The 25,293-nt window shown below is 38.1% G+C and overlaps 2 protein-coding genes across 3 annotated transcripts; both read left to right on the top strand.

Annotated features, from left to right (window-relative positions):
• The first annotated feature begins 3,471 nt into the window (after positions 1-3,471).
• Positions 3,472-5,261, top strand: LOC119775539 (C3a anaphylatoxin chemotactic receptor-like). Its single transcript, XM_038273549.1, has 2 exons — positions 3,472-3,559; positions 3,825-5,261. Exons 1-2 carry the CDS (start codon positions 3,553-3,555, stop codon positions 4,820-4,822), a joined length of 1,005 nt encoding a protein of 334 aa, XP_038129477.1. The 5' UTR covers positions 3,472-3,552; the 3' UTR covers positions 4,823-5,261.
• Positions 5,262-18,726: 13,465 nt separating this feature from the next.
• Positions 18,727-20,703, top strand: LOC119775546 (chemokine-like receptor 1). 2 transcript variants are annotated; one of them, XM_038273560.1, is made up of 2 exons: positions 18,727-19,036; positions 19,682-20,703. In XM_038273560.1, exons 1-2 carry the CDS (start codon positions 19,033-19,035, stop codon positions 20,665-20,667), a joined length of 990 nt encoding a protein of 329 aa, XP_038129488.1. In that variant the 5' UTR covers positions 18,727-19,032; the 3' UTR covers positions 20,668-20,703. The 2 variants fall into 2 exon arrangements, with proteins under 2 accessions (XP_038129488.1, XP_038129487.1); XM_038273559.1 differs by having other exon boundaries at positions 18,727-19,042.
• The last annotated feature ends 4,590 nt before the right edge of the window (positions 20,704-25,293 follow it).

Here is a 25,293-nt window from a genome sequence, read left to right as displayed (position 1 = left end):
TGCAAGAATGGACTGCTATCAGTCAGGATTTGGTCCAGAAGTTGATTGAGAGCATGCCAGGGAGAATTGCAGAGGTCCTGAAAAAGACGGGTCAACACTGCAAATATTGACTTGCTGCATTAATTCATTCTAACTGTCATTAAAAGCTTTTGTTACTCATACTATGATTGCAATTGTATTTCTGCATGTTACGACAACATCTGGCATGCACACATGAAAACCAGACGGCAGCAGATCATGTGAATATATAATATTTGTGTCATTCTCAATACTTTTGGCCATGACTGTATGCACTAGTCGGTAAATTGTGGGACATTTAAAGTCCACTACTTTTCCATCCACTGGACATTCGGACACTAATCTAAAATGGCATTAGGGTGGACGTTTGGACACAGCTCCAGTGAACTGCATGGTTACCAAGCAACCAAGTTTCTCTTTTTATCAAGGCTATCTGGGCTCATTAATGATTTAGACTTGCATTGGTCAATCAACAACTCTCTGGAATTGGTGTCATAAACGGGAAAGATGGACACTGTGTTTAAAGCAAATCACCTTGGAGTCAAGCTTATGGGAAAGAAAACTGACCTTCCCTGCATCCCGAGCCAAAACCCTGAGGGCTCAGCGGAGAAGAGCCAGGACACGATCAGAAGACAGGTGAAAAACAGCAAACCCTCTCAATCCACTGGCCTTCCAGAGTTAGGACATGAACCAGGAACATAACTAACCCTCATAAAACAATCATGAATAACTGACACGAAAAAAAAAAAAAAAGCGAATAAATACATGTGCGGGTATTCTAATCTATCCAGAAGTTCTGCAATCACACTTTTTCTCTCACTACCAACTACCAACGTGGTCGGCTGCCTTCCCTGGAAATGCCTTTCCAAATTTTTCTTTTTCTTTTTTGTCACCTCTCATTACAAATCAAAAAATGCAGGCAATCTTTCCGCATTGATAATGAAAGCAAATGATTCGCTCCATTCTTTGAATCCTCTTTTCTCATTAGCTATCTTCCTTTGTTGCCGACCCCCGGGGTAGTGTAAATGGGGCTTATATCTCATTCTGTTTTGGCATCAAATGATTTCAATTTAATGCCTGATCATTCATTAGTTTATTCATGCTATCATATTATTATTTATATTATCATGCTATCATGATCGATGTATACTCTTTCTTTTCTTTGCTTTTTGCAAAGTGAACCTTTAATAATTGCATAGTTTATCGGAGGTTGATCAGATTATATCAGCTGTATACATAGCTGTAAATGCATAGGTAGGAAATGTGTCATGTATGGTTTGCAAAAAGACTTGTCTTGTGAAACCACTTTTTTTTTAATCAATTTCCCTTTGTTGCTTACTGTGATGGCTATATTTACAGCTTTTTATATCTCATTATTTGGAATGTATTCATTACCATTACACTGTATTCCAAAATTAGTGTGTAGATTTTGGTTTACACTGTTTTTGTTGTGATTGTGCCAATTTCATATTTAGTTTTAGTTTTGCAGTCTCTCCAGTCCCTTGTCTGAGGAACCAGCAGTAGGCCAATGGGCTGATTTTATTTGGACCATACCACATCAGTGCTATGGGGGAAAATGGGGTTTTTACTTTATTTTGTTTAGTTAGGGTTTTGCATGTCTTGCCCCATTTGTTTCTTTTGTGGACTGATCAGCCACTACTTAAGTCCCCCGTTGTCTCAAGAAGTACTTGTATTTTTCATGTTAGAGGTGATCAACTGTAGTGCTCAGACGACAAAGAAAACCGAAAAAATTAAAATATAGTGAAAGCTGCAGAAAGTAGCTTAAAGTGAGAGATTTAAACTGGGAAATGGTTGAAAGTATAATGGGAAGACGAGTAGGACCATTAGCAACGTGCAGAGTGACAATAGCTTAAAGATAAATTTGATATTATGAGGACAAATTTGATTGAGCATTTATTTATTATGACGGGTTAAATAAAACAGTTCGGAAAATATTATTTAAATTGCATGCATTTTTATTTATTTATTTATTTTTTCCTGAATTTCTGCGTTATGTGACAATTTTTTTGTACTGTTAGATTTGATTCTCGCCATGGAGAGCTGAAGATAGGCACCAGCTCCCCTTGCGACCCCGCTTGGGATAAGCGTGATGGAAAATGGATGGATGGATGTTAGATTTGATCTTTTTTTGGTTAAATGAAAGAAGCCTGTTTTTTTTTTGGACATACACCTGTGCCTGACTGTCCATCACTGTGTCCTGACTGTCTTCTGCTTGCCTCTGCATTAGATCTGACAATCAGATGTGAACTTATCAGATGAGATTTAAGTTGAGGAAATTGCAAAAAGAACATACATTATTCTACTTACCAGTAGAATAATGATTAGCAATATGTTTACTGATGGTATGTTCAGAAAGATTACATTGAGAATGTTTTAAGTAAGCAGTGGAAAACATTGTTTTAAGATTCAGTAACTGCACAAGAAGTTCACCAGGGAATGTTTGAGATGCATTCCAAAAAGGTCATGATTCAAGACATTTACTGCCACATGCAAATAAATATCTGTAATTTTGTCATTGGCTTGATATTGAGAATGTCTGATTCTTTTTAAGCTTTTCAGTGTTATAAGTTGAGGTAATATTCATGCCATTGTTCAGATAAATATTGAAATGCACCTTTGTGTGAATATTTATTGAAGCTCCAATCTATTCTTTCAACGAAACTTGTTCTATGAGGAATCTTTTCTAGGGAATTGTTTTGCTTTAGCAGTCAAGAAATTCTGCCACCTGTCTACCTTAGGTAATTTCGTCACCATCAGATCAGTTCTATGGCTGTATGATTGCCTACAAACTATATGAACAGGAGCAGATCAGTGCACAATTTTGAGTCATCTCTGCACTCACTGCTTTCAGTTCAGTGCCTGATTTGACTCACTGAGGCGACTGTGAGATAGAGTTAAGCACATGCAGCTTCACTGGAAAAAAGTTGTAGTTTTTTGTTTTTTTTTGCTTTTAGTCCTTGCATCAGACATTACATTACTTTACATGCAATAGAATAATACAACAACAAAAACATTATGCTGCACTATGCAACAAATGTGTTTAAATGTTTCCCCCAGGAGTAGTCACAGTACAATGCGAAATAAATAGTTTTACAAAAATTATCATGTTCTAATATTTGGATTATTATCTTCTGGTACTGCTTCCTTATTTAATGATAATGCTTGGTTGCTGTTATTGTGGTTCTTTGATTGTAAAAGGTTATAAAGTTTCTTTCTTGCTTGCTTTCCTTCTTTGTCTGTCTGTATGTCTGTCTATCTGTCTGTCTGTGTCTGTCTGTCTTTCTTACTCTCTTCATTTCTGAAAAAAAGAACACTTTTAAGAACCAGTAAAACATTTTAATGTCCTCCTTCTTATTCTAATTCTTTAGTTTCATTTAGTGCACTCCTTTTATTGGGTAACACTGCCCTATTAGCAGTAAGATGGGCTGTGAGGGAGGGTAAAAATGACAGCAGGAAGATTTAAAGCTCAGACAAGTTAGAGATAAACTCAGAGAGAGGACTCTTGCAAAAACAATGACTGGTAAGATGCTGTAAAGATACAATTAACTGGTATAAAATAGATACTTGTATGAAACTTTCAAAAACTTTCAAAGGTTATGCATTGACTATTACTTAAACTATTAATCTTGGGTACTTTATAGTGTGAAATTTCAGACAGATTTTTCTGTTTAATCTTTTATTGTACATACATTACTGTATAAATGTTATCCTGTTCTTTACCAATTTCCTCTTTTAGTGTATTCTTTAAAAACTATTTTAAAGTGTTTCAACTTTTCTGTCCTTAGGTAACGACACAGAACAGAATTCCTCTGCACTGACCGTGGCTGTCAAACATGTGCAAACATTTTGTGTGGTTATCTACTGCCTGATAACTGTTGTTGGGACTATAGGCAACGGCCTAGTCATCTTTGTGACAGGCTTTAAGATGAAGAAAACTGTCAACTCCGTGTGGTTTCTCAATTTGGCTTTGGCTGATTTCCTTTTTACGGCCTTCCTGATTTTTTCAGCTGTCTCTCTCTATCAAGATCACCACTGGCCCTTTGGCCAATTCATGTGCAAGCTCAACAGCTTTGTGACCGTAGTCACCATGTTTGCCAGTGTCTTCTTTTTGACAGCAATAAGTGTGGATCGTTGTTTGTCCATCTGGGTGGTGGTGTGGGCACAAAACAACCGCACTGTCTTTAAAGCCCAAATCATAAGTGCTGTTATCTGGTTGGCTGCAGGGATCTGCAGTACACCTTATGTCTGCTTCCGTACTATAATAGAGAAAAATAACGTTACAGACTGCTTTTATGATACAGAAACAAAAAATAAATGGAGTCTGGAAATTTTCCGTTTCATAATGGGCTTTCTTATTCCATTTCTGGCAATACTTTTCTCCTCTGTGGCCATCACCATCCGCTCAAGGCGTTTGCAACGGCAAAAAATCCAGAGATTTCATCGCATTGTTTTCTCTGTTGTTTTGGCATTTTTCATCTGCTGGCTGCCCTTTCATATTTTCATTTTTGTAGACAAAAGCTCCAATAATGAGTATCTTGTTCAGATTGGAGGTCCTCTAACTGTATGTCTCGCCTTCATAAACAGTTGTCTGAACCCCATCCTTTATGTTTTCATGTGTCATGACTTCCAGAAGAAGCTCAAACAGTCCATATGCCATGTTCTAGAGAGCGCCCTGACTGATGACCATCTGTCTTTTGTGTCTTCAAGATCTCTTACATCACACTTTTCACGGATTACTCGAAAGTCAGATTCTGCACCCCCAGAAGACAAACATGGGAACTAGGGTTTCCCAAGAAAATAGTGGTGTAGAGCAGAGGTTTTAAATGTATGGGTTCTGTGTTGTGGTATGACAATTCCAATTGTTTTATTAGTTTTGGGATTTTTATTCTTTTTTTGTTTTGTATGAACAAAACTTTTCACAAGTTACAAGGCTTTTTAATGTTTTTCCTTATTTACTTTTTTAAACACTTTAAATAGCCATTTTAAACCATAAGTTTCTGCAATGATACTGTATGATGCAAGACAGAATATTGTAATATATCATAATCTTTCACCCTATGATGCAGCACTGTTGCACTTGTAATCTAAAGTTTATGCAGATGATTGCAATTAATCAAAGTGAATATCTAGATTATTTGTGCTCTGTTTTTCACATTTGTATTTTGAAGTTCAGTCTCAAAATACAGGCTGACTTGAATAAAAGACTTGACTGCTGAATTTTATCAAGGTTTTTATTAGTGTGTTTTTCTGATGTTCTGGGTAGTACAAAAGTTGAATATTAATTACTTTTCTATAGCTTTCAAAAAGGTTTTAATAGCTTAATAACAGTTAAGTTGAAAGGCTCAGTTAGCAAAGTAAATAAACAACAGGCAGATTACTAAAAAAATTTACACTCTTTTTTTTTTAGTTTAAAGATGTACTGCTGAACAGGAAGATAGAGCCTATGCAGCTTTTAATTATGAGTAATGATCTGTTTTGTTTTTGCAATTTCAAAAAAAAATATTATTTAACCTCAGATTTATGCTACAGAACTTAAGCTGAAATAATTTTAAGAGAAAAAATCGACTGAAATGCTTGTGACCAACAATGTTAGGAACATTACTTTAAAAAAAAAGTTACTAGTTCCTTTTCTCAAAAAAGTAGCTGACTTTGTTACTGCTAAATAAAAGTAACTAGTTACTAGGCAAAGTAACTAAGCAGTTATTTTTCAAAATGTAATATATTGATGAACTTATATGACTTTTCTGTTATTAGAACTTTCAATTAAAGTGGGAGTTTAATTATTACAAATAGAAAGACAGAATGCACCGTGCCACACCCATGTGCATGCCCAGAGAAACAGACTTGAATCTGTGTCTCACAAACTGACAAATGGGGGCGCTATGGGGAATGTGGTTAATACAGGAAAGCACATTATGCACATCAGGCTAATTTAAGGGCAAAAATAAATGAAATATTTACTTAAACTTGTGAAATTCACCTTTAAAGGACCTCATCACACAGTATCCCTTTAAGTAAAGCATATACCTTATGATATTTTCACTGGCGACCTATCCAGGGTGTACCCCTTGTATGATGGATTTGCAGGGTTTAAAATTTCTCCCAAATCAAGTTAAGTGTGTTGCGTAATGACCTTTCTGAAGAGTTTTAGTCAGGATTTAGGGCTAAAAAAAAGCACCGGTGAAACTCACCCAATAATCATGGCCTCAGATTATAGACTTAAATCAAATAGGGATACAGCACACTGCTATTCATTGGTTCAGATCATATCTGTTCTACTAATCTTTCTGTGTCAAAATTGGCAACGCTAAATCTCCTTGTGCTTTTCTATCCTCCGGGGTCCAACAAGGCTCAATTTTAGGGCCCCTGCTCTATTTTGGGCATTTTCTGCCAAATAGTTCAATACTGAGAACACATGGGATTGATTTCCAATTTGACGCTGATGACTGCCAAATCTATTTGCCCCTAAACCAGGGAGACGGTTTTTCAATGAAGTTTTTATTGAACTGATAAATGACACTAAAGCCTGGCTGGCTCTGAACTTTTGAAATTTGAACAAGAAGAAAACTGAGGTTATAGTGTTTTGAAATTATAGACCATGTGACTCCACTACTATGCACCTAGGATCCCTTTCACCATATTTTGAATTGACCGTCACAAATTTGGGACAGTTATTTTAAATTGGAAAATCAAATTGGAGCAGTTGTCAGACCTCGCTTTTTTCAGTTAAGACAATTGGCAAAACAAGAACCCTTTCTTTCACAGTAGCCCTTTGAAAAAGTTATCCATGCTTTTATTTCATATCGATTGGATTACTGTGACATCCTCTATGTTGGTGTGTGCCAGTCTTTGCTGTCTCACCTACAGCCGGTGAAAAACACAGCCGCTCATCTGGTACTCTGAAATATGATAACATCACTCCTGTCCTGGCCTCCCTCCTCTGGCTACCTCTGCATTTTAGAGTTGATTTAAAAATTCTTATCTTTGTTTTTAAGTGCTTGAATGACCTTATCACATCTTAGCGCTCATATCTTCTTTACCCCTACTTGCATGCTCAGGCCCACAGGTGAGCAGATCAGCATCTCCTGCAGGTACCAAGGTTTGAGAAGTAGCTCAGAGGGGCCAGAGCCTTCTTTATTGCTGTTCCGCTTTTATGGAATAGCCTCCCGCTGCACAGTAGGGAGGCTCATTCACTGCCAAATTTTAAAACACGGCTGAAGACATTTTATTCGCTGGCTTTAAACACTAGCAGAACTTAGTTGTTGTGACCTTGATTATTTAATTTGAACAAATTTACATTATTGCCTAATTTTATGTTTTTATGCTGTATTTTATTATTTTATTGTGTTTTATTCTTTTTAGGTATGTTCATCTCTTTGTTTTCATCTGTAGCTGTTTTAAAGTGCTATATAAATAAAGTTGTTGATGATGTGACGATTGTGATGACAATGTTGACGATGACAATGATGACTATGATGATGATGATAATGATGATAATGAATCTGTACTTGTCATGTGATAATAATAATAATAATAATAATGTAATATTTACATTTACTTTAATGTAAATATTACCTTAGAAAAGCTTCAACGTGCTCTAGAAATTATGGGAACAGCACAATGCTGAATTTAATCTTATTTGTCTGACATATTTCATTTAGTTAAGTTAATGGTGAATCTCTCTCAAGATAAAGGGCCCTTAGTGGAGTTCAAATAAAAAGAGATCATATTTCTCCTATATTATGTCTTTGTCCACTTCTGTCTTTGTCCACTTCTGTCTCCTGGAACGCCAGTCGGCCTCAGCAGAATGCTACAAGCATGCTTGGTGTGAGGGATTGCTTTTCCTTTGATAGAAAACGTTAGACCAATTTGAATATATGATCTGGTTGAATTTTCTCTGTTAAATGCCTTCAGATTACATGTGTTGTGAATTTGCGCTATATAAATAAATGAAATTTAATTCAGTCTTTCTGTTCAGTTTTATTTTATGGTTCATGTCCTGGATCCTAGTACCCAGTGCAAATAGGGTTTTAGTGTTTGTCTTGTCTCCTGTTCCTGTCCACTGTTCCTCCCCCGCGGAGTCCTTTGGGTTTTTGGCTCATTATGGGGGGAGGTTCCGTTTTTATTAAAGTAAGCCTGGCTCCAGGGAGGAGACCAGTTTAAAGTCCTGCTTCAAGTTCCGGTTCCTACGTCCTGTCTCGGCTACCCTCTTCCACTGTGCCTGCCTGTCTGCACCTGATCCTGTCTGCTCCTGTGCGTGACCACCAGGTCATGCTTCTTGTCCCAATAAGACTCTGAACCCTCCTGGAAGCCTGTGGATGCCTGGAAGTCTGGATCCTGCCACCTGTCTCTGTTCCTGCCTGATCTGGATCCTGCCTGTTTCTGTCCGTTCCTGTCTGTTCTGGATCCCTGACCAGGACCGGCTTCCAGCATGACCTCTGGAACTACAGCACTGGGACATTCCTGGTCTGGACTGCTAAACCAGGTAAGTGACTCACTGAAAACATAATCTTCAGTCAGATGATCGTGGTCACTTACCTGTGTTTCTCCCACTACAGAATGTCTGAGATTGGGCGGTGCCCCGTCCCCCCGCCTGCAGTGTCCAAGAGCCAAAGCTCCACTTTAGTTTTGTTTTATTTAATAAACGTTTGAACTTTCCTACTGACTGTCTCACCTTGAATACTGGGCCCATCTGTCTCTGTTCATGACAGTTAAATCCAGAATAGAATTTAAAAACCTTTCTTATGTATAAAGCCCTAAATAACTAAGCCCATCTTATATCATTATTCCATTTGTTCCTAACAGAGCACTTCACTCTCATCCAGCAGGTTTACTAGTGGTTGCTAGAATTTTTGAAAGTAGAATGGGAGGCAGATCTTTTAGTTATCAGGCTCCTCTCAATTGGAACCACTTACCAGTTTTAGTGTCTGATGCACCCTTGTCAAGTAAACTGATTTTATGGAGTTCATTCCAGCCTAATTTTGATCATCCACAAATAATTAGCGCAAGATCCTCCAACTTAAAGAAATCATTAAGCCTGAATGAAGCATTAAACATGAGCAGAGAGAGGAACTATTGTGTAAGTCAAGTCTCAGCTGTGCTTCCTGTAGAAAGAGGAAGTGGCCTTCTAAGATTATACAATGATAGTGGTTTTAAATGGTTCTGACAGAGGTGACAAGGAAATGAAATGGAATCAAGGTGAAAGCAGATTTCAGCAGATATGAGATGAACTCACTGCTATGAAAATCTATAATTTATAAAGATATGAGTGTGAAGTTGGGTGGAGACTTTGAGGACCCAAATGCAGAGATGATTTTTGCAGATTTGATTAAGGATAACAGGCAACTGAGGCAAAAATCCAGAAAAATGCAGAAATACTGAAAATCCAATAAGCAACAGGGAAAATACTCAAGGGAAGCAAGAGACAAGGAAGTAACTAAACAACAACAAGAAAACAGGAGACAAGAACTACAGAGGTGGAAATTATATGGGGAACAGAACAAAGGATGGTTTAATGAGTTAATATGGAGCAGGTATGAAAATAACTAAGGGAGTGAAGGGGAAGGGAACAGACACAGGGGGGCAACAGAGAGTAACTCAAGAAATACCAAACTGATAGAAAACAACTACAAAAATGCAGTATAACCAAAAAAACAAAAATAAACTGAAACAGAGGGCAAAACCCTGACACTGAGTTTATCAATAAATTATGGGAAAAGTTGGGTTTGTAATAATGATACTTTTTAAACAGTGAACAGAAAATTAATTTTAGTGAGAATTATGAAGGGGTTGATATTACACTGGACTGGTTGGAAAGTATCCAGCGAACCAAAGCCATCAAATTATCAAAAGGCTTTGAAACTTACGTAGCCACCATGACAAAAGAACTATCTTCCTTCTTTCTTTCATATGTCAACTTTCTTCAGTAACAACTTAAATAGATCAGCACTGATAGCAAACAAAACATAGATGAGTGCCCGCTTTCACACAAACTCCTATCTGATTGGACATAGTCTTCTAATTGCGTTGCAATCAGACTGCGTTCTGGAGCTTTGAAATTACAAAACGTATTATTATTTAATATCGTAGGACAGCTCAGTTAATTTCTTATTTCTGGAATGAAAAAAAGATCTGGGGCTTGATGAGAACCATGCAAGGCTAGAGAAAGGAATGCTCGGGCCAAGTGATGGGCCTGGATTTTCCTCAGCTATCTCAATAGTTATGAAAACCGATCGGTGCCGAGCTTGGATCAGTTGACCATGTCAGTGGTGTAGTCTATGTGATACACGGGTATACGCCGTATACCCACTAGAAAAGCTCGTGAATTTCCGTATAACCACTTAGGCCCCTTCCACACGAAGTCAAACCCTGGCCTAAACGCACAAATTTTTCACCAAACCAGCCTCTCATCCATACGAAGCCGGCGTTTCGGGGGTCTGTAAACGATCTTTTTTTTATTAAGCCTTCAGAGTGGGAAGATTTTGAAACGCCATTTTCGCGTTTCCATCTTTAAGCTTTAACCACATTTTTTTTCTTACACGCATGCGTCATAGCGTCGCCTCTAAACACGCATGCGCGACACAGTATCACAACAACAATGGCGCCGTACTGTGTTGAATGGTTGCTGCTCATGCTACTCACCCTGCTGTTACAGCAGAATCTTCTTCTTCTGGAATATCTCCATGAAGAACAGAGCAATATAGACGACATAGTTCATCACCTCAATTTGACTGAACCACGAAAATGGACCCGCAGGGCCATTCTCCGGTTTTCCGGTTTGGTTGTTGAATAAATATTACTGCGCATGCCCAACATTTCGTTGCCTGTTTTCGCTAGCCTGGGTGCCAGTCCGAACTTAGTCCCGCCCACAAGGTTTGAGGTCGGGAAGTTCGGTCTGGCATTGCAAAAATTGGCATTTTTATTGACAACAACTATGCATCGCTTAACATACGTCACGCACTCCGTTGCTCTTATTGGTTGTAGGTCTATCCAATTGAGTGCAGAGGCAATTTTTTTCCTGGTTCGTTAAAAACACGCCCCATAATCACAGCTCTATGGAGCAGTATCAGACTCATATTCTGACTAGAATTGAGTAGGACTACGTCAGGCTATGTTTTCGCCTATTTTTGCTTTGGCACCACAGTGCCACTTACTGGCATACATTTTGCAGCGTTTTCATGCATTCGTGTGGTCTATCACATTTATTTCACGTCTCCGTCTTTACGACAACCGTTCTGGAAAATATTAGCGTTTCGTGTTCGTTTTGACTTCGTGTGGACGGGGCCTTAAAAGTGCCCAATAATGCTGCGTTCACACCGCAGCATCGCAGCAGGCGCAGCGAGTTTACATGCAAAGTCAAAGGTTGACGCGCGTCAAGGCGCAGCAAAAGGTCCCGCAGCGCTTTTGAGCAGCAGGCGGGACGTGCCGCAAACGCGCTTCGGCTCCAGAAGGAAAAATTTAACTTTTGCTGCTGGACACGCCGCATCAACCAATCACAGACGCTGATCTGGGAGCTGACAGTGAGACAGACAGATCGCTGATGACACGGAGAGCTATGATCACTTATCTGAGCAGTTTATTAACGCCTAAATTAACTGAAAATGCTGAAACCTGCCGACAATGCGTGTTTGCTTTTATTATCCTGGTGCCTGCAGTTTGGATTGAAAACCGCTTCCAGCCGCCGCAGCGAATCGGGAGGAGCAGGGGCGGATCTAGAAAAATATTTATGGGGGTGGCGAGAGGGGGGCAGGAATTTTCGAGGGGTGGCAACATATGGCATTTTTGTTTTTACAATGAATTTAAACACAGTTATCACAGTTTGGTGTTTCATGAGAAAAAAGTTCATATTGGTAATACATCGTACAATGTGATCTCACTTAATAGGAGATAGAAGAATGATAACACTACTTCTAGAGGGGCCTTATCACAGGAAAGGTATTAAGGTAAGACACAGGTGCTGAGTTGCAGATGTGTGAGATTGACTGTCAGAGAGGCAGCTTTGCAGCATTTGCACAAGAAGAAACTATAGAAAGAAAAAGTTACCCATCAGAGATCTATGGACTGAGCTGTACTAAAGTAAGCATTACTACACAGTAGAAATAAATGGGTCAAGGCACCCGAACAAGGTACTGGACATCTATGTATTGTTTACTCTGAACACACATTTACCCCATTTGTTCCTCAGTAACTTGACATACAGCAGTTAAGGCATCATGAAAGGGACATTTCATGCATGTAAATATGCTGTACAGCAGATAGAGCTGCTGTATCAACAAATCAACAAAAAGGCTTGTACTGTATGTTACATCAAAATCTCCACAAATCTGAAAAGAAGCAACATAAAAATACATTTTTCTTCCAGTCTGAAAAAGTACAAAACATTTTGTGAGTAGGTTCATACAGGTCATTTCTGGTTTCATACTATATATAAAAAAGAAACAACAACATAGCTTCATTTTAAGCAGGATTTACACCAGTATCACATTTTGAACTTTACTTTTAACACTTTTAGTTTTATTAAAGGAAATATCAGATTTTCTCAGGTGCCAAAACAAAATGTAACAGCTCTGTAAAGGCTCACCAGACAGCATAACATAAAGTTGACATGACTATAACAGCTGAATGCAGCGATTTCCATGTTGCTCAGCAAAACGCTTAACAAATTTACTTAGATCCAATGCCTTTGTGCGTTTTGATTTGAGTTTAACTAAACTTGATAGTCTCTTTTCTGTCATAGTCGACCGCAAATATGTCTTTATGAGCCTGAGACGTCAGGCCTAACTAACATCATAGTTAGAAAAATAACGTTCTGCAACAGGATTTTTGAACACAACTAATCCGAATAATTGTTTTAGCCCTAATAAATAAATATATATATAAATATATATATATATATATATAAACTCTTCCTCACCCATCGCGGGTGGTCTTCCCCCCCTTTTTCCTCTAAGCTCTTCTGGACTGAAATGTCTGATGTACTTCCAGGGATCTGCAGTAACCATTCTTCAAGTTTGGGGGTCACTGCCCTGAGGGCCCGAATGACCATGGGTACCACTGAGGCCTTGACCTTCCAGGTTTTCTCCAGCTTTTCTCTGAGCCCCTGGTATCTCTCTAGTTTCTACCATTGAGACAGATGGTATTGCTATGTCAACCACAACGGCCTCCCTCTGCTGTTCCTCCTTGCTAGAACGGTGCTTTTGTACCTAGTCAATTTCAAGTTGTGAAAGCAGTTGTCTTTTATGGATGTTAGAACATTGAGTTACTAGTTGTTTAGCTATTATTGTAGACTGTGGGTATTGAAGTCTCCATTTCTCCCACACCCTGTGCATAATAGCCTCTCTGGTTAGGGTTATTGAGATAATAACATTGTAATAGAGCCCTGTTCATATCTTCTCCATTTCCTTCATGTTGTCCAGTAGCCCATTTGAAATCAAGGTGCTCTGGTTCCCCAACAACTGATGCAGACCTTGTTTGGCCGGGCGACATCAGAGCTAGAATGTCATTCATTATATTGTCTCTCATTACCATGAACGGTCTTGTCTAAGGACCCACATGGACATCTTTCTCTCAAAGCTATCCATCCGCCGATAGTAGCACAAAGGGTCTTGTCGCCAGTCCATCGCAGGGCAACACAGAGACAAACATGCCAAACAACCATTCACACACACACTGACACCTAAGGGGAATTTAGAGAAGCCCATTAACCTAACAGTCATGTTTTTTTTTGGACTGTGGGAGGTAGCCGGAGTACCCGGAGAGAACCCATGCATGCTCAGGAGGAACATGCAAACTCCATGCAGGAAGACCCCAGGCCGGGATCGCTCCTGTGCCCTTTTGACCAGTGAGGTGGTGTTTACATTCCAGGTGAGGGAGTCTGTGATGTGCACCCCCAGGAATTTGGTGCTGTTTACCACCTTTACAGCTGAGCTCTTGATGAGCAGTGGACCGTGGTTAGGTCAGTTCTTCCTGAAGTCCAAGATGATCTCCTTCATTAAAAAGGTCAACTGTCTAATCAAGTAGTCAGCAGCGCAAAAGAACCACATGAGAGTACTCTCACCAGTCCTTTTCACACAGTACACCCATTACTTCCATTAAAAGACAGTCTCATGGAATCTGCAGAAATAGTCCTCTTGGATGACTCTGTAGTCGCTGGGTGAATCAAAGATGGAGAAGAAGCTGCGTACAGGGAGCTTGTGAGTCACTGTGTAAAATAGTGTGTGATCAATTATGTGATCCTGAATGGCTAGAAAATCCTCTAGAACCTCTGGAGATAACTGTACAAACAAGAATTCTTGATAAAGTAATTAAAATTATTGAGAACAGTGAGCATTCCCTTCAGAAGATTGTTAAAGCATGACAGAGTGTCTTCAGTTACAGGGCTTTTAAAGATTTGGTGCAAGGATGACCTCTACAGAAGATCCTCCCTGCCTTCAGCTATCAACCCCCATAACAACTAATTAAAAAACATTGCATGAGTTACTGCAACTTTCAATTTCCCTTTGGGATTAATAACGTTTTGTCTTTTTACTCAATTAATGATGAATACAAACAGAATAAATGAATATAAACAAATGCATTAATAACTCACTTTATGAGAAGGCAAATATGAAAGGAAATCATATGGATTTTTTTTTTTTATGAATCCATCAGCCATGCCATTTTCTGCATCAGTAATCATGCTTACTGGTGCAAATTTCAAGCTTAAGCCATGCTGAACCCCTTGTAAAACAAATGCTTCAAAATATACGTACATCTGGTCCTAAACGTCTGATCAGTTTGATTCTAATGCACTTTTTTCAATCAACCCTGCTGTTAAAATCCAGACCTATATTAATGTCTACTGGACCTAACAACTTAAAATACTTAAAATACACAACTGAGTGTACAGATTTGAAATTTTGTTACAGATTTGTGCAGACCTTCTACCTACAGCAGTGAACATCTCCAACAACTCATTGAAAAAAAAACATAGTTCATGAAAGTTTATTTACAATAATTATTTCTTAAATAAATAAAATCTGCATCACAAAAGCATAAATGATGTTTTAGAAAATTGTAAAAGATTGGTGATGACATTTGGAAGACACCTGATGCTTTAAAAGAAAGAAACATAATTTGCACATAGTCAAAATTTATTTAAAACTTTCCCCTGCTCTCGTTTAAATCCTGTTTCCTCATTTACGCCACAGAATGTACTAAAAAGTATTATACCTGTATTATAAAACAGCCTTTGGGAGGACCAGTAATGGTTTACTTGGCTGAGAGTCATATCATCTGACAGTGTGTACCAACTGCAGGAGAAATAATTTACAAATAGTCAAAAACTTCCTTTTTATATCACACTTTTTACAGTGCTGATTTTCATTTTATTTCCATGGCTGCTTTGCATCACAGATAGTGTTGGAATCTCTCTCCAGTGGAAGTATTACAGCAAAGTAGCAACTGCATACTTGCAATTTCGTTCTCATACAGTGCTTAAGAAGACTTGAATGGGCTGGAATGGGAAAGGCTAAATATAATTCCTATTGGGATTCATGTAAGCTTTGTTAGGAAGGGAAATAATGATAAAAATCACAGTGTCCTGTTCAAAACTCCTCAGGGGTCAGCCTCTAGGAAGAATTTCTTGGATGACATTTCAAAGGTCTGAAATTATGTTAATACGCTAAACATGTAATGCCTCTTCACAACTGTTAAATGGTTTGAATAAAGAATCAGAAAGTGCATTCTATCAGGTAGTTATAACTGAAAATAAATATGGTCTGATATTTTTATGTAAATTTAAGCACTTTATCACGTGTTGGAAATTAACAATTAGGTCCCAGTTTTTATTTTTTATCTCCCATGTTTCTCAAGTTATTTTATATAATTACACTTTACAATATAGAGATGTTATGTGATAACTAACACAAATAAGTACATAACTGTGCAGCATAAGATAATTAATACATGGTATTGGTCACTTTTACAAACTGAAATCAGAAAAGTAAACATACACTTGTATTACCTTCTAAGTAAACAGAAGTACACATAAGTACATTACAAAATCATGTTTCCCTGTTGTTATCTACCAGTTTTAAGATTAAAAAGGTTGGTCCATCCTTTTTATAAAAATAGATCAAGTGCAGCCTGACCAGATTAAAATATCTGTTAAAGCAGTTTACAGAGTTTTGACTCTGTAAACAGTTTTTGACTGTTTATATCTACACTTTTATCTGGATACTTTTGCCAGAATACCCTGTTTTTAGCTCCACCAACCTTCCCACGAACTCTAAACTCTTTCTCTATTACTACTAAAAAAAAGTCCTTCATGTTTCATAGTAAGGTTACTGTGCATTTGATTCACAATAAACAGTATCAAACAAGAAGGTCAATCTTGGTCTCATCTGATCAGCTTATAAAAAAGTTTGTTTGTGGAAAAATGATACGGGACCTCTTAAGGGTATTGTGGAGAATTTTTGGTAAATTTTTTAAAAGACCCCAATAAGGACATCTTTATCTATATTTCACCCTTGTTTAGAGTAGAGAGGAAAATGCTATTTATCGCCCCTGCTTCAACTTCCTACATTCCATCAGATACTGGAACAAGGCTTTTAAACAATCACCCTTATTTAGGCAGATAAAAGGCACACTCAAAACATTTTATCTCACAAATAGGACAATAAAAAACATGCTCTCACAGTACATCAAATAAAATACATTTTTATGAGAACACAAAAGAGAAGTAAAATTGTATCTGTTATCAATCCTAAATTTGATCCTCTTCACTTGATTGTGCTCTGGTGAGTTTGTTTACTCCCACCTGTACAGTTTCATTGGCAGGTTTATGAACTGAGAAGGAGGAGTAACAACACAGGAGGGATCAGATCTAAAACTAGATCAGTTCAGAATGAAGGCAGACTCAGCTTCAAGCAAAATGGAAAGTGGTAAGAACCTTTAAATATACAAAAGGGATTTTTTCGTCATTTATATTGAAATTATATGCAATTCTATGCTGTCAAATTTGCTTGAAAGTAGAAATTCAATAGCAGAAAGTTATTTTTAGGCAATACAAGTTTATTTATATATAACAATTCAGTACAGAGAGAATCTAAAGTCTGAAGGTTCAGGTCTGAGTCCATCATGACACATTACATCTAGCCAATGCTCTGATGGGTTCATAGTCAGACGGTGACATTGTGATGTAAAGGTGTTTGTCGTCTGCATTGTTATGGTAACTGATCTGATATTGTTTGCTATAATCTGAGCCAAGGGGAGCATGTAGATGTTGAATAGTTGGTGCCCCATAAAAGAGCCTGAGGAACCCTGCAGTGTCTGATTTATGGTTCCCTACTGACACACATAAGTGTCGTTCAGGTAGGATTCAAAACAGTCCAAGGCTGTACCAGAAAGGCCGACCCAGTTTTCCAGATGCTCTTAATAAAATGGTCCAATAATACTGTGGTTCTTCCACAGTCTGAATTTTTACGAATGTCATTGAACACCTTAAACCCACACTAAGTAACTCTTCAACCTTCATTAATTTTTTTCATAACATCTGTGATTATATGTTGAATTGCAACTAGTTGAATGACACCCCTGTTATAACCCAGGGTGGTTTGTATCACTTTCACCAACACTAAGCAACTTTGAGGAGGGTGGCAGTAACCCTGGGTAAAGTTTTGAATTGTAATGCCCATGATAACACACTTTCTTATAACATCTCTTTTATTTATCTAATGATTTGGAAAGATAGTTTCAAAGTAAACAGAAGAACGAAAAATGTGTGTTTTCCTTTCCACTTTGGTATGGGCTTCCTCATCCAGCTCCTGCCAGTACTTTTCTATGCTATCATAGGGATCAGTGCAAAGCGTCTACAGAGGACGATCAAATGGAGGTCTCAGTGAATCATTTTCTCCCTTATTTTTTGCAACTGTCATCTACTGATTTGCCTTGAGTGTTTTGAACTAGAATTAAAAGCCTCCGATTACTATTACTATTTTTGCATATCATGTTTTGGGGTTTTTTTGCATGAGAAAAAAATTGTAATAAGAATCTTCTGGTTTGGATTTTCCTGTTTCATGATCAGCAGAAGAGATTATTACGGAAAAGCTTTTTTTTCTGGTCCGAAATCTGTTTTTTGGCCAGAAGGGAGTTATTGGCATGTTTGGTCCAAGTTTTAGGATGATTGGATGATTTACTTTGGATCATTTCAAAACTAATTTCAACATAAGAGTAAAGCCCTGTTAAAGGAAGTCACTAAACAATAGTGTGCACAATGAAGGTATAGAGAAAGGGAAATTGTAGTACAAACTTTGCACAAAAATCTTTGTCTGAATTTTACTAGAAAATGTACCCCTTATACAGGACAATATAGATTGAACTGAACAGAAATTCTGTCTAAGCAGTTGAATTATTTAGAGCTCTAGTATTCATGGCATCAAAGTTCAATTTCTTACAATTAAATCTAAACAGAAGTTCTACCTACCTACCTACTTAACCACCCACCCACCCACCCTAAAAGCTACTTAAGTACAGCAATTAAATATGTATTCTTAGTTAACACCTTTACATTGTAATATTTCTAATGCTTTAGTTATTGGAAAGAAAATCGATTCTGAAATGCTGATAGAGATTTAGCTTTTTCATTAAACTTCAGTAATCAGCAATGCACTGCTAGCGTGCTATTCCTCATTCATGAAAATCCAAACTATTTTTGATTATGTCTAGTATAGAAATTTCTTAACTGGACATATTGCAAAAGAGGGATACTATAATATTGCTGTAATCTACTATTTTAACATCTCGCTTAGGCATTAATTCTATACATTTTATATGAATTTATATCAAGGTGATTGTTTTAGCTGGTTGTGCCATGTCACTGTCGGCCTTTGTGTGCTTGTCTTGCTAGCAGCTGCACAAAAGAGAGGGAGGAGTAATTAGAGAGAAAAGGAACACTGATAAGATGAGACATGAATCAACTCAGAATGAAGACAACGTCCTGCAAATGCCAGCATAATGGGTACTGGTGAGTTGCTTAAACAAATAAGAACATTTGTTGTTTAAACAGAAGTGTATGAATAATTAAAGTGTTTGTAAAGTTTTGATTTATACTAATTTATTAATGTTTGTATTAAGTTTATATATTAATGTTTGTTGTGAGTGATTGTAGTATTTCAACTTAAAAAAATATATTGAAAAAGATCCTCTCAGATCTTATGTTTCATACGATTTTGTTAGATTCTTCAACAAAAAACTTCTGTTTTTGTTTAAAATCCATTGGTTGGGTAAGTTAGATTGTTTAGGTCAGCTTAAGTAACTATGGTTTCAAATATTAGGTTTTTTTTATTTGAACTTAACATTTATAAAAAAATTAAAAAAAAACTATGCCTAAACAATATCACAGACTGTAGGTATAGGTTGTGTACTAAACTTTAGAACTATGACATGTACTTTTATGCAGCACATATACAGTTTAATTCTCAGAACTTTGTTTGACGTATTTCTGCTGATTTACCAAGGCTAGCTGCAATCAGAAACAAGATAAGATTTTGTGAATGCATCATTGCATGTAGAGAAAGACAGTTTCTCTGTTGCAGAGTATGCACATTCTCTGTTGATGCACTTTGCAGATCTTTTAATAAGTGTTTTCACTTCTCTTCTTCAGATAACCAAACCATAGACCATTCATCTGGAGATGAAGTGGCTGAAAAACTCATACGCACCTTCTCCCTGTTCATGTACTGCATGATTACTGTGGTTGGGACTGTAGGCAATGGCCTAGTCATCTACGTGACAGGCTTCAAGATGAAGAAAACTGTCAACTCTGTGTGGTTTTTGAACCTGGCTCTGGCAGATTTCCTCTTCACAGCCTTCCTGATTTTTTCAGCTGTCTCTCTCTATCAGGAGTACCACTGGCCCTTTGGAAACTTCATGTGCAAGCTCAACAGCTTTGTGAGCGTAGTCAACATGTTTGCCAGTGTCTTTTTTCTGACAGCCATAAATTTAGACCGTTGTTTGTCCACCTTGGTGGTGGTGTGGGCACAAAACGAGCGCACCGTCCATAAAGCTCAAATCATGAGTGCTATTATCTGGTTGGCTGCTGGGATCTGCAGCACACCTCAAACCTACTTCCGTACCCTGGTATCCAGGGAGGGTAACCGGACCTTTTGCATGTACGGCAATTCTACCATGACAGAGGAACAAAAGTGGGGTCTGTACACTTTTCGTTTTGTTGTTGGCTTCCTCGTCCCGTTCATGGTCATGCTTTTTTCATATTTGGCCATAGGAATCCGTTCCAGGCGCTTGCAACAAATGAAGAAACAGATATCTCACCGGATTATTTGTTTCATTGTCGCTGCATTCTTCATCTGCTGGTTGCCATTTCATGTTCTAAGTTTTATGGAATTAACCTTCCCTAATTACAAGAAACTTCAGAAGATTGGAGGTCCTCTGACTATGAGTCTAGCTTTCCTGAACAGCTGCCTGAACCCCATCCTCTATGTTTTCATCCGAGTTGACTTCCAAGACAAGCTTCATCAGTCGGTGTGCTTTGTTCTAGAACATGCTCTGGAAGAGGACCACTTGTCATCCACATTTCGTTCTGTGCCATCAAGGGCTGCTAGAAAATCAGAGTCCTCTTCTCCTATCTAGTGTAAATATGTAGTTATTTCCAAAACGTTATATCGATGGCACTGAGGGGACCTGAAACCAACTTCTCAACAGTAGGTAATTATTTCCTCCAATATTATGTTTTTCAATTAAATGTTTGTAACTTGACATTGCACATTACAGTCTAATTTTGAACAAGGAAGAAAACACCAGTTGTTCTATCATATAAATTCTTAGGATTTCTGACTGTTTAGGACATTGCAGAAACAAGTGTTAGAGCAGCTGTGTCAGCATCCTGAGGTAGTTGGTTTTTAATGGTCGTTCATGTAGTTTGATAATTTTAATTCTGTTTAGTACAATCTTTAAGTCTTGCTTTCTTTAGCTATTTTGCTATGTTTTTTTTAGTTTGTTTATGTTTAGTTAATTTAATTCATTTTTATTAATTGTTATTAATTGTTGCTTTCCATTTAAATCCTCTTTTTCACTTGGATTTCTGTTAGATTAGTCCTTGGGTTTCTTATGTTTCTGCCTGGTCTGTTCCTCTAAGTTAATTAGTTTTAGCTCCCTCAGATGCTCTCTCCTTCAACTTTAACTCGTTATCTCTGAGTTGTTTTTTCCGGTGTCACTTTCATTTCTTTATCACGGCCTCTGTATTTATACTGCCTGGTTTCCTTTTATTCTCCACAGTGTGGGGCAAATCCTGCCATTTAGACATATCGCCACTTTGACATTGACAGATTTTTTCATAAACGTCCCAATTATGACATATATATATTTTTTTTCAGACTAGTGTGGGAAAGTATAATGATGAATCACAAATATCTAATTATAACTTTATTTTGCAAATTATTATCTAAAACTTAAAAAGAAAACTCCCTCTTGTGCCAGGATACTTGTAAGAGATATGTTACGTTCACACTGCAGCCTGAAGTTACCCAAATCTGATTTTTGCCCAGGCGACCTGTATCTAATCTTTACATGACAGTCTGAACAACACAGATCTGATTTTTTTTTTAAATGTGATGCAGGCCACTTTACCATCTGGTCCTAAATACAATCTTTTCAAATGTGACCTGTCACATTCATCTGACCTCAACGTCATTAATACTCAACGAAGGTCCCTATTCTGAATCTTGCTACACAGAAGGAGGAATATAGATAATAGATGATAATACAGAGAGCAGTCTATCTTTTTGATCTTCTTGAAAAGGTTTAGTTGTTGATGTGTTGGCACCAGTTGGAAAAGTAATGACAGAGAATTAGATGTACTCCAGCACTGCCAACCACATTTATTCCGTAAAGACAGAGCTTGCTCGCTATTAGTGACATCATTGCGTCCTCTACTGTGCATGTGGGCAGTTAAGCTGTATGAATGCAGTTCAAACGGGGAAATTCATACAAGTTGCATATATTCAAAAATGTGAACGACCACACAAAACAATTGTATTTCACACACAAAAAAAATTGGAATTGAGCAATAAGGCCTGCAGTGTGAAGTTACACTTAAAAAGGTCCTAATCCAAAGAGAGGACCAAACCTGGTCAAGGTGTGTATTGTGAGAACAGACTGAGGAGTAGGGACTGTGTATCTTTAAAATTGGTGAGGTACCTGGAGTGCTTCAGACTACTTTTCAGAAGCTAGGGGACGGGAAGATTCAGTCTCATTTGGATGCATCAATTTATGAATAAATGTTTTAATTTGATCTCTAACTCCTGTTTATTTCTGTCTTCTCCTGTCTGTCAACCAGTGAATCCTAATGTGGTAATGTAGCAACAGAATCTCTTATTTAACCTTTACACTAGCAAAACTTAAAAAGTTGTTTTAACATATCAGCATTCTGACAGGCATGACCATAAGCATCTTTATGACATTGCAGCCCCAGCAATTATCAGAGTACCAGAGTGTGTGTGTGTGTTTGTGGCAATGTCTTTAATGCCTGATGGGGACAATTTCCTAGGAATATGCTACATTTTGGGGACTCATAGGTACTTGTGGGGACCAACAACTGGTCCCCATAAGGAAAGTTTCTCTTCTTGGGGTGGGGGTTAGGTTTAGGACTAAGGTGTGAATTGAGTTTAGGTTAGGTTTAGGGATAGGTATGTGTCGGTAATGGTTAGGCCATATAAATTAGTGGGAAATGAATGGAAGTCAATGGAAGGTCCCCACAAGGATATTGTGACACAACATGTGTGTGTGTGTGCTGGTCTTTCCCCTCACTGACATGCAGCTTATTGCACACATCTGTATGTTGTTTAACCCCTTTTTGCTAACCTGTTGTGTCCTGGGCCCCCTCCCAGTAATCCTCCTTTTTCTCATAAATTATTCCTAAGCATGCCTGTCTTTTTGGTGCAAACTGATCAAGTTAGTTCATTATACTTTATACGGTTTTGTTAAATAAATCCTTCGCCAGCCTCAGTAGTTTTCAACTGGTTTCACTAAAGTGCTTTGTGTTGGCTATGTGTAAAGAACACACAGTCCTTTGTATTGCATATCTACAATGATAATAATAATAGTACATGTATTCATAATGTATTATATTATAATATTTAATGATAATATAAGTAATTATGATAATAATACATTGTTAATATTATTATTGTGGTGGGCCCTTTTGCAAATTTTAAAATATTTCTTCTTGCTGCTGATACCAGTGGTCAGCAAATGTCATAGTGGAGGCATGTCGATGGTCATAGTGGAGGCATATCATTGTGAGAGGGTTGTCGTAGTGGAGGCCGTGTCTGAATATTGGGCTGTTGGATTGTGGGTATGTCGGAATAAAGGTTGGACCCCACTCTACCCTACTGCTAACAAGTTTTCCTCACAGTTGAGTGCAGTCCTCTATGCATGTTCCAAGCTCTGTTATGTAAGTATCAGCATTGATATTACTGTATTGTTACCTTTTTGTAAAACCAACTCAACTAACTCTGCTGCTTTCAAACTGCTTTTTGAATGGTGACCAACACCTAACTTTTTCAAAATGACAGACAGCCTCTAAACATTAAGGGGGATTTTTTTTCTTCTTTTATTCTTACAGTAAACTCCTTACAGTTGATTGGGATAATTTTACTTTTTTGTCATGTCAAATTTCTATTATCAAATAAAATGACATTTTGGTTCATGGGGTATTGGGCCTGTATTGTGTTTTTTCACTGAGCCATAGATGTCTGGAAGGCAGAGCTGTGGAGTTAGTGAAATCCTTTTTCTGACCGGAATAGACAGAACATTGACAAAGACTGTATCTGTTCTACATGCAGAGTAGGAACGAAGACCAGTTACAGGTGAGCTTTGCCTTTTCACTAAACTCTCTCTTCATCCCAATAGACCAGTGCAGCATCTGCATTATGGAAGCAGCCTCATCAGTCCATCTGTTGATTTCCTGCTCCATTCTTCCCTCACTTGTGAAGAAAACCCCAAGATACTTAAAGCCGGGCATACACTCTGCACGCAGCTACAGCTCAAACTGCACAACAAAACCGCAGGGTTTAAAAGCTCACAGCTCACGATGTATGTTCTCACACTGTGCACCCGGACGCTCTGATGTGATCTACCTTCTCACAATGGTCATCCAAAAACCGCACATCAGACTGAGCGCCGAGAGATGGTGCTGGTTGGACTCGTCAATCTGGAAGACAGAGAAGAACTCCCTTATTTGCACATGTTCAATGCTCAAGGTTTTGGTAAATTGGCTCGTAGATGCTTGTGGCTCTGCTTCAACAGCAGGAATTGTCCACAAACAACTTACGATGGCGAACTGAATTTCAAACATGTTTGATTTTCTCCCAACCTTACGTTTCCTGATCGGGACGTGGTCAAGAGAAGCTAATCGCCCCTCATTACCCCCCTGTACTACACAATGCAGGATGCACGATGAGGCTGCAACGGGGCCTGATTAAAAAGAAATTCTTGGATGACTGGAGAATTGGCCTGAAAAGGCCCGCAAAAAATCGAACATTGTATGCCATGCTTAAGGAAGGAACTCTGCTCCAACCTGCGAGGGCTCCTCTGGCCTCTCGCTATGCCTAAAAATCGTGTCCATGAGGTAATGAACAAGACCTGGGACAGAGGGAAGACATGTCTGAATCCAACAGGCACCATAAACAGGTCCAAATTAATGTATGCAAGCTCGTTCTTCGCTTGTACAGAGATGCGACTGCCCCTAGTAAAGGGCCTTTTAATCCCATGCACAGGATAGGTCGCCTCACAGGTAGTTATAGATGGGTCACCTGTGGCTGCTTTGAGAACAGGTTCAAGCCCATCATCTTTAACCATGATGGTTGATGGGCTGGCAGCTTGTGCCAATCCACTGAGCAAGGAGATTGTAGTTTGATAAACATAACTATATATATTTGCATGACACAAAGTCATTAAAGAATCTTTTCAAGTACACCAATGTTGGAAATGTCATGATTTCTGATTTAGGGGTGATCATACAGAAACAGGCGCATAATGAGGTGATGAATGCCAGTGATGCATGAATGAGTATAAGTATTCCAGTTAGAATTTGTGTCTACTTCATTTTGCACTGAAGCACTTAAAGCATATTTGTTCCAGAAATGTTTTATTTTACAGGATGGCAGGTGGACCTGTGGTTTTATTCACTGTTTACAATAATACAAATGCTACCCTATTCCGAAAGTCATTTCAACAGGTAAAAAAAAGATTATACTT

Source organism: Cyprinodon tularosa, unplaced genomic scaffold (assembly GCF_016077235.1).
Source record: "Cyprinodon tularosa strain WSP-4 unplaced genomic scaffold, ASM1607723v1 ctg876, whole genome shotgun sequence".
In the NCBI taxonomy this organism is placed as follows: domain Eukaryota; kingdom Metazoa; phylum Chordata; class Actinopteri; order Cyprinodontiformes; family Cyprinodontidae; genus Cyprinodon; species Cyprinodon tularosa.
This window is presented reverse-complemented; position numbering and strand designations above follow the sequence as displayed.